The 11,919-nt window shown below is 49.4% G+C and overlaps 1 protein-coding gene across 1 annotated transcript in view; it reads left to right on the forward strand.

Moving 5' to 3' along the window:
* LZTS1 (leucine zipper tumor suppressor 1) overlaps positions 1-11,919 on the forward strand; it is a 49,932-nt gene extending 38,013 nt beyond the window's left edge. Inside the window, exons 2-4 of the mRNA XM_042934665.1 lie at positions 2,385-2,862; positions 4,372-5,175; positions 7,717-11,919. Of these exons, the coding sequence (XP_042790599.1) occupies positions 2,518-2,862; positions 4,372-5,175; positions 7,717-8,388 (1,821 nt within the window). The 5' untranslated portion in view covers positions 2,385-2,517 and the 3' untranslated portion in view covers positions 8,389-11,919. The remainder of the gene's footprint in view (positions 1-2,384; positions 2,863-4,371; positions 5,176-7,716) is intronic.

The following is an 11,919-nucleotide window of genomic DNA, read 5'->3' on the forward strand; positions in this document are numbered from 1 at the left end:
TAGTTTTAGGTGTACAACATAGTGATTCAGCAATTCCATATATCACCTGGTGTTCATCACTGACAAGTGTAGTCCTTAATCCCCATCACCTATTTCACACATCCCCCCACCCACCTCCCCTCTGGTAACCATCACTTTGTTCACTATAGTTAAGTCTGTGTTGTGGTTTTTCTTTTTCTCTTTTTTTCCCTTTGTTCATGTTTTGTTTCTTAAATTCCACATACGAGTGAAATCGTATAGTACTTGTCTTTCTCTGACTTATTTAACTTAGCATTATATCCTTTAGCTCCATCCATGTCATTGCAAATGGCAAAATTTCATTCTTTTACATGGCTGAATAATATTCCAGTGTGTGTGTGCATGTGTGTGTGTGCGCATGTGTATATCACAGCTTCTTTATCCATCCATCCCACTTAGGCTGCTTCCATAGATTGGCTATTGTAAATAACACTGCAACAAACATAGGGGTACATGTATCCCTTTGAATTAGTGTTTGTATTTTTGGTGTAGATACTCAGTAGTGAGATTACTAGATTGTACATTCCTATTACTTTTAAAAACATGTTAAGTGTGTTTCAGAATCACTTTGCGAAACTGAAGGTACTTCTCAATGTTTGAGGGTACAATTATTTCCCTCCTCTTTCTCTCCTGAACGCTCTCTGGTAAAGTCTTTTTTTTTTTTTTTACTCCTTCACCCAAACTACTCTCATCGAGGTCAGTACCTCCACCTGGCCAGATCCATTGACCAATACAGTCATCATCGGCAGCACTTGACACCATCCTTATGAAACAGTTTCTTTCTTATGTCTCCTCTATCAGTTAGAGCCTTCTCAGTTTCTCTTTCTGATTCTTCCTCACCTTCCTGACCTTCATTAACCAGTCCTCAGACTTCCCTTATCTTCCTGCCTTTACTTCTGTAGTGAAGTCATCTAGTGACATAGCTGGCTTCTAGAACAAACAACTTTTACATGGAAATCTACAGCTCCTCACCCATCCTTCTGCCTACCCTACAGCACTCTTTGGATGTCTAATTGACTCTGCAAACTTAATGTCTTAAACCAAACTCCTACTTTACACCCCATCTCATCCTAAACTGGCTCTTTTTGTAGTCTTTTGTTTCTCATTAAATGGCAACTTATGTCCTCTAGTTGCTTGGATAAAAACATTGAAGGAGGCACCTGGGTGGTTCAGTCAGTTAAGTGTCTGACTTCAGCTCAGATCATAATCTCACATTTCGTGACTTCAAGCCCCGTGTCGGGCAATGTGCTGACAGCTCAGAAACTGGAGCCTGCTTTGGATTCTGTGTCTCCCTCTCTCTCTGTCCCTCTCCTGCTTGCACTCTCTCTCTGTCTCTCTGTCTCTCAAAAATAAATAAACATTAAAAAACAAAGCATTGAAGTCATTCTTGACTCCTTTCTTTCTCTTATGTCTGGCATCCAGTTCAGTAGCAAATCCTATCAGCTCAACTCTAAAATTATACCTAAAACGTAATACACTGCTACCACCCTGGCCCAGCCATGTTAGTCACTCACCTAATGTAATTGGCCCACCACTTCCATCCAGGCCAATCAGCAGCCCACTGTCTCCAACCTGCAGCCAGAGTGACCCACCACAGCCTAAGTCAGATCAAGTAATAAGCTTCTCAGAGTCACTCAGGGGCTCCTCATCTCAATCAGAGTAAAAGTCCAAGCTCTATGGCCAACCACGCTCTATGTTTTCTGGAACCTGCTAGTTCTCTGACTTCTGACTATTGTACACTGCCCCCATTGCTAACTATCCTCCAGCCAGACTGGTCTCCTGGATGATCTTACATATGCCAAGCACAAGCTACCACAGGGACTTAGAGCTTTTGCTCTTGAGGCTTCTGAGCATCTCTCTTCCCCAGATTTCCACATGGCTGCTCCCTCATTTTCTTGAGGTTTCTTCAAGCAGTACCCCAATAAAGAGGCCTCCCTGTGCCACCTGTATAAAATAATGACCTCCCAGAATTCTATGCTGCTCACTGTGCTTTATTTCCCCGCTCCCAGCACATATATCCTAAGGATGGTAAACATTGATTTGTTGATGGCTTGTCCACACTACATTGAACACAAGCCCCATGAATGTGGGGACAATAGCCATGTTAGTCACTACTGTATCCCAGGACTTAGAGGAGGGCCATCCCAAAGGAGGGTCTCAGTGATGTTTGTTGAATTAGTAGACAAAGGAAGAGTGAACAAAAGAGTCCAGTAACAGAGTCAAGGCTGAGTTTTCATCAGGAGAAGCATACATTTCTCTACTGCTCAGATCTGGCCATCAGAGCAGCTCCTCACGAAAGTCACCATTGAGGACTGTGCCGTGGCTTGCTCATCTCAGGCTGACTTCTACCTTTTGTCCTCTTACAGGTCTACAGCTCTCCCAGGTTCTGTGAGGCTTCTGCTATGACCGCAGCTTCTTCTTGGTACCAGGACTGCCCCTTACTGCTGCAGCCACATCAGATCCCTGCTCTGCCCTGTCTGTCTTTAGCCCCAAGTCAACATGGGTAGTGTCAGTAGCCTCATTTCTGGCCACAGCTTCCATGGCAAGCACTGCCGAGCTTCACGGTACAAGCTGGGCAAGTCCTCCCATCTCAAGAAACTCAATCGATATTCAGATGGGCTTCTGAGATTTGGCTTCTCCCAGGACTCAGGCCATGGCAAGTCCAGCTCCAAAATGGGAAAGAGTGAAGACTTCTTCTACATCAAGGTCAGCCAGAAAGCCCGGGGCTCCCACCACCCAGATTACACTGCACTGTCTAGTGGGGACATAGGCGGCCAGGCTGGGGTGGACTTTGGCCCGTCCACCCCACCCAAGCTTATGCCCTTCTCCAGTCAGCTAGAAATGGTAAGCAAGTGTCTTTGGTAAGAGTGGGTGGGTTGGAAAAGCAATAGAGAGCAAAATGGGAAGAAGAGAGTGGGGGCAAGGATGGGAATGAAGGCAGTGATACAAACATTTAAAAACCCAAGAAGCCAGGGCAGTGGTGGTGAGGGTGGAAATGCTCAGTCACACCACAGAGATCAAAGGCTGGACGAGGGAATTGAAGCACTGGTCATGCCCCTAAACTGGAAGTCTTGAGTGAGCCCTTACACAAAAAGCAAAAGAGAAATGAAAGCCTTTCTGAGCCCTACTGGAATGGAACTCTGGATTGTCAAAACAGGACCAACAGCAGCATTTTCAAGTACATGGCAAGGGGAGGGAGCTCTATTATCATCTGGAAGAGCCAATGGAGAGTCTGCTTGTAGAGAGCTAGCAGCTTTGCTGCTAGCAGATTCCTGGAGGTGGGCCTTTCCCTCACTTGCTGCTGTTGTGGTGCAGCAGCTCCTCACTCAAGCCAGGCCTTGAAAGTGTCTTCGGTGGGATAAGAACTGAGTTTGTTATCATCAGTTTAGCAGGGATGAGGTGAAAAGAGGCCTATAAAGTCAGAAATCCAGCCCTTATGCCAGCTCAAGTTCTCATGGGCCCAACCAGTGGACTTGAGAACAATTTCCCTAGTTAATCACATGCCCCCACCTGGGGGGATGAATCCATGACTTTGATATTCTAGGAAGTGACCCACTTAGTTTGCATAGAGCTTTAAGCTTTCCAAATTTAAAGGGTTTGTAGACTGCAAGGTACTCTTCCAAGGAAAATGACAGTTTTAAGAAAGGATTGTTGGGGCACCTGGGTGGCTCAGTCAGTTGAGCGGCCGACTTTGGCTCAGGTCATGATTTCACGGTCTGTGAGTTCGAGCCCCGTGCCGGGCTCTGTGCTGACAGCTCAGAGCCTGGAGCCTGCTTCAGATTCTGTGTCTCCCTCTCTCTCTGCCCCTCCCCCACTCATGCTCTGTCTCTCTCTGTCTCAGAAATAAATAAACATTAAAAAAAAAAAAGGATTGTTAGTGGTCTTCCCAACCCTTTGATATTAGTCACAGCCAGTATTCTTGCTTCTGGCCTACTGGAAGGGGCAGTGAAGGTGAAGAAGGGATGCTTGTCGACCATGCTTGTTGAGCCTAATGCCCTTACCCTACACCACACAGAGACCCAGAACCAGAGCCCTGGCCTAGGGATCTCAGCCAGGGAACCTAAAGATGCTATTCATCATCTCACAAGGTCTGGGACAAGCTGATGACAGGTTAGTAGTTTGTAAAACAAAGTAACTCAGTGATCCTTAAGTACATCCCCTACCCACAAAGGAATTCCTCCTTCTTGAGAGAGACTCACCATATTCAGCTGCTTCATAGCAACAGGCAAGATCGCCTATGGTTATTACCAAAAAGGATGCTGTGTGGCCAGCACACACACCCAGCAAGGGAGGGAAAGGTGAGAGGGGAGTTGAAGTGAGACATGGAATCAATATGGTTGTTTTCCTCACCAGGGGTCAGAGAAAGGTGCAGTGAGGCCCACAGCATTCAAGCCTGTGCTGCCACGGTCAGGAGCTATCCTCCACTCATCCCCTGAGAGCGCCAGCCACCAGCTGCACCCTGCCCCTCCAGACAAGCCCAAGGAACAGGATCCAAAGCCCAGCCTGTGCTCTGGGGCACTGTCTGACTCTGGCCGGAACTCCATGTCTAGCCTGCCCACGCACAGCACCAGCAGCAGCTACCAGTTGGATCCACTGGTTACACCAGTGGGGCCCACCAGCCGTTTTGGGGGCTCAGCCCACAATATCACCCAGGGCATCATCCTCCAGGACAGCAACATGATGAGTCTGAAGGCTCTGTCTTTCTCCGATGGGGGCAGCAAGCTGGCCCACCCAAGCAAGGCAGACAAGGCTTCCTCATGCATCCGCTCCCCCATCTCCACAGATGAGTGCAGCATCCAGGAGCTTGAGCAGAAGCTGCTGGAGAGGGAGGGAGCACTCCAGAAGCTGCAGCGTAGCCTTGAGGACAAGGAGCTGGCCTCCAGTCAGGCTTATGAAGAACGGCAGTGGCGCTGCAAGGAGGAGCTGGATGGTCTGGAGCAGAAGTGCAGTGGCAAGTTGAAGCAAGCCTCACAGAAGAGCCAGCGCACACAGCAGATGCTGCACCTCCAGGTGCTCCAGCTCCAGCAGGAGAAGAGGCAGCTCCGGCAGGAGCTTGAGAGCCTCATGAAGGAACAGGACCTGCTGGAGACCAAGCTCAAGTCCTATGAGAAGGAGAAGACCAGCTTTGCCCCTGCACTGGAAGAGACTCAGTGGGAGGTGAGGCTTATGGTGGGGGCTTGGGGTGGTCAGCTATTTGATACCAGTCCCCACTTCTCCTCCAGGTTCTAGCCCATGGTGTGTGTACACAAATTGCCCAGACAAAGTGAGCCAGAGTGCCAGCCTTGTGACCCAAACAAAGGGCTCCATGGTGAACCATGTCGGGAGTACAATTAGTGTGAGCTTCCTACTCTCTCCCGCCTCAGGGCCTCATGGCCTCCAGAATTCAGTTTGCTAACTGAGTCATTGACTGAGGAGCTGGAACTGAGGGAATAGAGGCCTCACTGGGCTGAGGGCCGACCCACTTCATCTGCTTGCAGAAAGCTCAAAAGAAACACAAGCCATGCCTGAGCATGAGTTCACGCTGGTTCAAGAGCCCACAAGAGAGCAGACTTTGTTATTTTTGAGAGAAGGGACTCCACGCACTAGTAAGAGTGACCTCATTTGTGGCAGGTATCACTGACAGAATGGGCCATTCTACACAGAACTGTAAGTGGGGCTTCTAGTTGGTGGGCTGCAATGGAAACATAGAAGAGCAAGAGAAGGGCACACCATACCTGGAAATGAGGCATCTGGACCTGGCTTAGCTGGAGAAGCTAACCCCCACATTCTGATCTCCAGAAAATAGCTTTTCTCACCTGAAGGGCCTCTCAAGGTGGATAGGGGTGTGGGCATGGTGGTTCTTTTATTCTCCCCAAAGACTCCTACCCTGGAAAGGAACTGAGGAGGCACTGTGTCTGATTAGACCAGTGCCACCCCAGGTCAGGGTGACACAAGCTCAGCAACATAAGCACCTGTTTGCACTGGAGCTTTCTGTACTCATTCTAGAAATTAGAGTGACAAATGTTATCAGGAGTAGAGAGGAAAATGATCCTTTCTATGAAAGAGATGAATGGGGTACTGGACAGGTGAGAAGGGAAAATCACTTATTTGCCAGGCTTCCCACAGAGGAAAGGATGCTGGCCATAGGGGTCTTTCCTCTTTCCTATTGATGATGGCACAGAAGACCCCACCCTAACTATCATTTCTCAGCCAGGGATCAGAGACATTTTGGGGCACCTCAAAGATATAAGCTCGTCCTGGTGCTAGGCATCCATGCTTATTTGTCCAATTCCCAGCTAAGCTAGACATCACTGTGACCTCATTCCCAGATTGTCCAGTCTAGACAGTAAAATAAATAAAATAAGTATTTATAATATCACATAAATATATTGCAAACATATTTAGAATAGTAATTTATCAAGTGTTTATTAAGTGCCAAACCCTAGGTTCTCCCATTTAATCCTTATAATAACCCTATGAAGTAGGGTTATTATAAATAATCCTTAATTTAGTTAAGAAAACTGACAACACAGAGGTTATAGTAGCAAACAACTAGTTAAATGACTTGCCCAAGATCACCACATAATAGGTATCAGAGCCAGGATTTGATTTAATGATTTGACTCCAAAGTTCACATTTTTAATCACTACCCCATACTATCACCAAGATCAGCCAATCATATACATATGTGGTCGAGCCAGGATTCAAAAGCAGGCGCATGCCTCAACCATGACTCTATGTTGCTCCCTCCATGAAACAAACACAGGTTTTGCCTTAGAAAGACATTCCTGGTCCCACACAAGCATTGTGGATGAGGTTATGCATTGCTTCATAAGTGGCTCATGAGAGCAAGGAGTTGGGGGTTCCTACTATGAGAGAAGTGAGGAAAAATTAAGGTAGCTTCTGGTCTTGTTCCAAGAATCCATTCTATAGAGGCCCAGGCTCTGACCTTCATTCTGTCCAGCTTTCCCACAGGCCAGCAGGAAACATTCTTGTGACACAGCCAACCAGACTGGTCTAGGTCATCTTTTGAGCCACCCATGACCCCAAATGGTCAAGACCCCAGAGATGCATGGGTCTGAATCAGTGCCTTTGATTTTGTCTGCTGCTTTTGGCCAACTTTCGAAGGGGAATAAGAATAGAAATGGTGGAGGGGTGGGGCAGGGGAGAACATAGTAGCTTGCCATTTGGCAGATCTGAATTGGACACTGTCTCTGAGGCAGGCATGTTGCTGGTCACTGGCATGTAGCTGGTCATTGGCGTGTAGCAGTTAATGCTTGAAAATAGTCTTTATCCCCAGTAGGGAAGGAGGGGAGCCAGGTATGCACAAGGGTGAGGTCAGAAGATGTGGGCACAAACATGAATGACAGAAGTTTGCCAGACATGGAACTCAAGGTCATTAATGTTAAGTGTGGATGATGGAGCTACCAGTAGTGAGCATTGGTTTACACACAACCATGGGTTTGGGTACTGATTGAGATATAGACTCTAATTTGGGGTTGAGACAGGCATGTGGACAGACTAAGACTACAGAATGACAGGAACCTCAGAGAGGGGCTTGGCCTTCACGGGTCACCCAGACCATCATGCCTGGGAACTCTCTTGAGACACCGTGTCAGGACCAGCCTAATTCTTTAGGCAGTTAAGATGTTACACTCCCCAGATAAGGACCTCTTATATCTTATCACCTTCTCTTCTTCCCAACCCAACCCTTGGCAGGTGTGCCAGAAGTCGGGTGAAATCTCTCTTCTGAAGCAGCAGCTGAAGGAGTCCCAGACAGAAATCAACACCAAGGCTAGTGAGATCCTTAGTCTGAAGGCACAGCTGAAGGACACACGGGGCAAACTGGAGGGCATGGAGCTGAAGACTCAGGATTTAGAGAGTGCTCTGCGCACCAAGGGCCTGGAGCTTGAGGTCTGTGAGAATGAGCTTCAGCGCAAGAAAAATGAGTCCGAGCTTCTCCGAGAGAAGGTGAACCTGCTGGAGCAGGAGCTGCTGGAGCTGCGGGCCCAGGCTGCCTTGCAGCGGGAAGCTGTGTCTCTGGGGCCAGGGCTAGGGCCAGGGCCTGGGACTACCTTCTCTGAGGACATCCCCGCCCTGCAGCGGGAGTTGGAGCGGCTGCGTGCAGAGCTCAAGGAGGAGCGGCAAGGCCACGACCAGATGTCCTCAGGCTTCCAGCATGAGCGGCTGGTGTGGAAGGAGGAGAAGGAAAAGGTGATCCAGTACCAGAAGCAGCTACAGCAGAGCTACCTGGCCATGTACCAGCGGAATCAGCGCCTGGAGAAGGCCCTGCAGCAGCTGGCCCATGGGGACGGTGCAGGGGAGGCCTTTGAAATTGACCTTGAAGGGGCCGACATCCCCTACGAGGATATCATAGCCACTGAGATCTGAGGGGCCTCCTGGGAGAGGGAGAGCCTGGGACCTGACATTGGGAGGCAGGGGTACAGAGCCTGTCAAGGAGGGGTCCTCTTCCCACTACCCTGCTCAATAACTCATGTCTCCGAGAGAAGCCTTCCCCAAGGCACAGACCTGGGACCCAACAGGGGAGGAGAGAGAAGGAGAAGGACTGCTACATGACTTTTCCAACCCTTGCCCACATTCCAGCATTTACCATCCCTCCAGCCCACCAGACCTCTAGCTTTCCCAACAGATGCATCCAGGGATCTCCATCATTTGGTTAATAGATCCCTAAACCTTGTCCTTTGTTTAAAAATATTTAGACCCTCTCCCAGGGATGATGGTGACTGCCATATTGGCCAATGGCCACCCCATGACAGAAACTCCCTTCAGTGTGTTCCCACAACTACCTTTCTGCCCCTGGACACATTGGGATGCCTTGGGAATAGAAAGAAGCCATCTGTGACCATAAGCCTTGGATCCTGACCTGTTTATAACCTGAGCTATTCTCCTGTGGTCTCCGAATTGTAGGGCTTGTAGTCAGGTGTGGGGAACCTTGCTTAGCAACATCAGAGCTGTCCCAATTCTGGACAGCCACAGACAGGAGGGGAAAGCTGGGGCAGCCCAGGAGTGTCTAGAGTCAGCAAAGCCCAGAGAAGGTTAGAGGGAGAAGCCAGGCAGTAATGACCAGACCCTGCTGGGCCCTGCTAACTGGAGGTGAGCAGCCTTAGACAACTGGTAGCCCAAATTTGACTTCAGTGACCACTCTTCTTAAAGCCATAGACACTGAGGCCCTGGGGAGGGGGAGATTAAAAACACCTGACACAGGGTGGGTGTGGCTTATAGGTCAGGAGCAGTCCCCAGAGCCCCAGGCAGAGAGAAGAGGCACAAATACAGTCTTAATGAACAGCCCCAGGGCCACTGGCTAGCCTCCCTCCACCTGGGCCCCATAGGAGCCCCCAGCTGTAAAGAAACCAGAGGGCTTCAGCTTTCTGGGGGCTGGGCCAGTACCTGGCAGGGGAAGGCGGAGCGGGGAGGGGGTGCTGGTGTTTCTCTTCTAAAGATGTGTAGAGCTGGGGGAGGAGAGAATGGTAGAGTTTCTCAGTTGCTTGGTTCAGAGAAAAAAAATTTTTTTTGGTCTTCTTTCGTCTTTTTTTCTTTCTTGTCTTTTCAGAAGCAAGCCAGATCTAGCAGGCAGCCAGAACTGTTCCATGTTCTATTTTTGACTCAAGCTACAGCTGCTGTTCTTTCTTAGGACAGCCAAGCCTTGCTGGATTCCTGAGCTTCATGCCTGCTTGCTGAGAGGGGTTCACTGAGGTAGGAGGGATGAGAGTCTGGGTATTTAGCAATCTGAGACCAAACCCCTGGTTCTGCCTCCCTGACCACAGTCTTTTCAAGGACCCAGAGTGGGAGTGGGAGCTGCTTCTCATCACCCTCCCCCCACCCCAACTACAGCCCCCATTCCTCCAGAGCCACCACGTTTTTTCTGAGTTGGGCTGAGGGCAGGGCCACCTTCTCTGCAATTGGCTCTGCCTTCTAGTCCCTGAGGTTAAACTGTGCCTGTCCTGCTGCCTTCATGTGACAGAGAAGCTTTTCTGGAATTTCAAGCAATTGCTCTTAGTCATAGGCTAGATTTAAACCTGAAACGGATAGACTAAAAGCCTCCTTCCTGCCTGGAGTGCAGTGCCCTCCATAGGGCACAGTGCAGACCCTCAGGTCAAAGATATCCCATTCCCTAAGCCACACTGTTAGAAAGTGGAACAGGGATGGTATACTATCTCCCAAACTGAGAAGGCACTTTGAGACCAGAAAACAAAGCAGGTGACTCCATTCAGTTTACACAGAATTTTATTCAGGGTAATGTACTGACAGAATAGGGTGGGGGATGATCCAGGCACTCTACACAGCTATTCTCCACAAAGTCTGGACCTTAGTCCACAGATTTTATACAGCCAGGGAACACACAGAAGGGCATTATAGTAATATCAAAGGGTTTGCATGCACCTAATTGACAGCTAACCTTTAATTAGATCTTGTGGCACCACCTGTTCATCAGGAAGAGGAAAGACTGTGTTCTAACAGATTCATGGGAGGCTGAAACAAGCCTCCCCCAATACCAGCCTTGGAAGGCATGTCTAAGGTACGTATGTTAATCTCCGAGGGGCCCAGAACACGTATTCCCAAGAGAGGTCATCAAGTGAACACGAACAAGATGGAGGGCCAAAAATGGAGTCTATATTGTCAGCACTCCTACACACGGCCCTCATTCCCTCTATTTTCACCAGCCTGTGCCTTGTTTGAGTCCTTTTTCTCAGTGAGATTGCCACGAGATAAAGGGGCTGCTGTTTCCTTCCCAGGCTGGAGATACCCCACCACTCCCCACCCCCAAAAAGCAACCAAAAGCCTGGCCGGCACTCTTCGCTCAAGACCTTGCCTGAGAAGAGGTGTGTGCTAAGCCCAGGGGAGGGAGCTCAGGGGCAAGGTTTGCACTCCACCATGGTGTGACACTGCCCTGCACTCTGCATCCTGACCTAAAGCCAAACCATGGATGCCCTACCTGGTCTGCCACCAGCCCAAGGCCCCAGAGTAGCCCAAAGTGGCACCAGAGTGCAACAGTGTAACATAGCGACCTCACTGCCATGTGGTTTTTCTTCCCTTCCCCATGCCAAACTCAGCCTTTCTGGAAGGAGGCTCTGAACAACAGAGGCTGAGCAGGGACTGGGAAGTCAGATGACAGGGCTTCAGAGCAGAGGGTCTGGCCCAGGGCCAGCCAGCAGGAGCTGGCTGCCCTTTGCTCTGAACACTCCTGCTGGCATACTTGCTCATTCAGTCAGATCCACTGGCTCTGCTCTTCCAAAGGATGCTTGGTCTGAAAATGCTCTGGCTGCCTACAAAGAGATAGCAAGCAGCATCCAGCACCACTTCACCAAGAAGGGGACTCTGCCTCCGGGCCTTGCAATGACCAGACTCTCTCAGGGTTCCCCTGGGAGTATTTCTTCTGGCTGCTGTGTCCTGCTGGCTGCACTCTGGCCTCCACAGGCACTGAACTCTACAGGGACCGGGGAGAGCTAGCTCTCCCCTGAGAAGCACTTGCTGAGCCTCTGCTCCTTGCCCTGCTCTTGCCCCGGCCCAGCTGAGAGGGATACCCAGGGGAAGGCAGGCTGGGGCAAGCAGCTTTGGGGGAGGGCTTTCCCCATGGATCCTGAGTTCTCCTGAGCCAGAGCTGCTGTGGCAGGAAGCTTTGAACCCTGTACAGTGGATGCTTCCCTCACCTGTTGTGTGGTCGGTCTTGTGCTGAGTCCACAGGCAGAGCTAGAACCTCCAGTCAAGGCTGGCTTTGGACAGACTGGCATTTGGAAGAATATGCACATAGTTATTTTTCTCTAGGTGGTTTCTTGTTATTTTGTTTGTTTGATTGATTTGCTTTTGACAGCTTTGTTTTATTTTTGATGCCCAAAAATGGCCATGTAAACTATTTCTGATAATTTTATGTTTCTATTTATGAATAAAGAATGCCATTTCTCA

The sequence above is a fragment of the Panthera leo genome, chromosome B1 (genome assembly GCF_018350215.1).
Source record: "Panthera leo isolate Ple1 chromosome B1, P.leo_Ple1_pat1.1, whole genome shotgun sequence".
NCBI lineage: Eukaryota > Metazoa > Chordata > Mammalia > Carnivora > Felidae > Panthera > Panthera leo.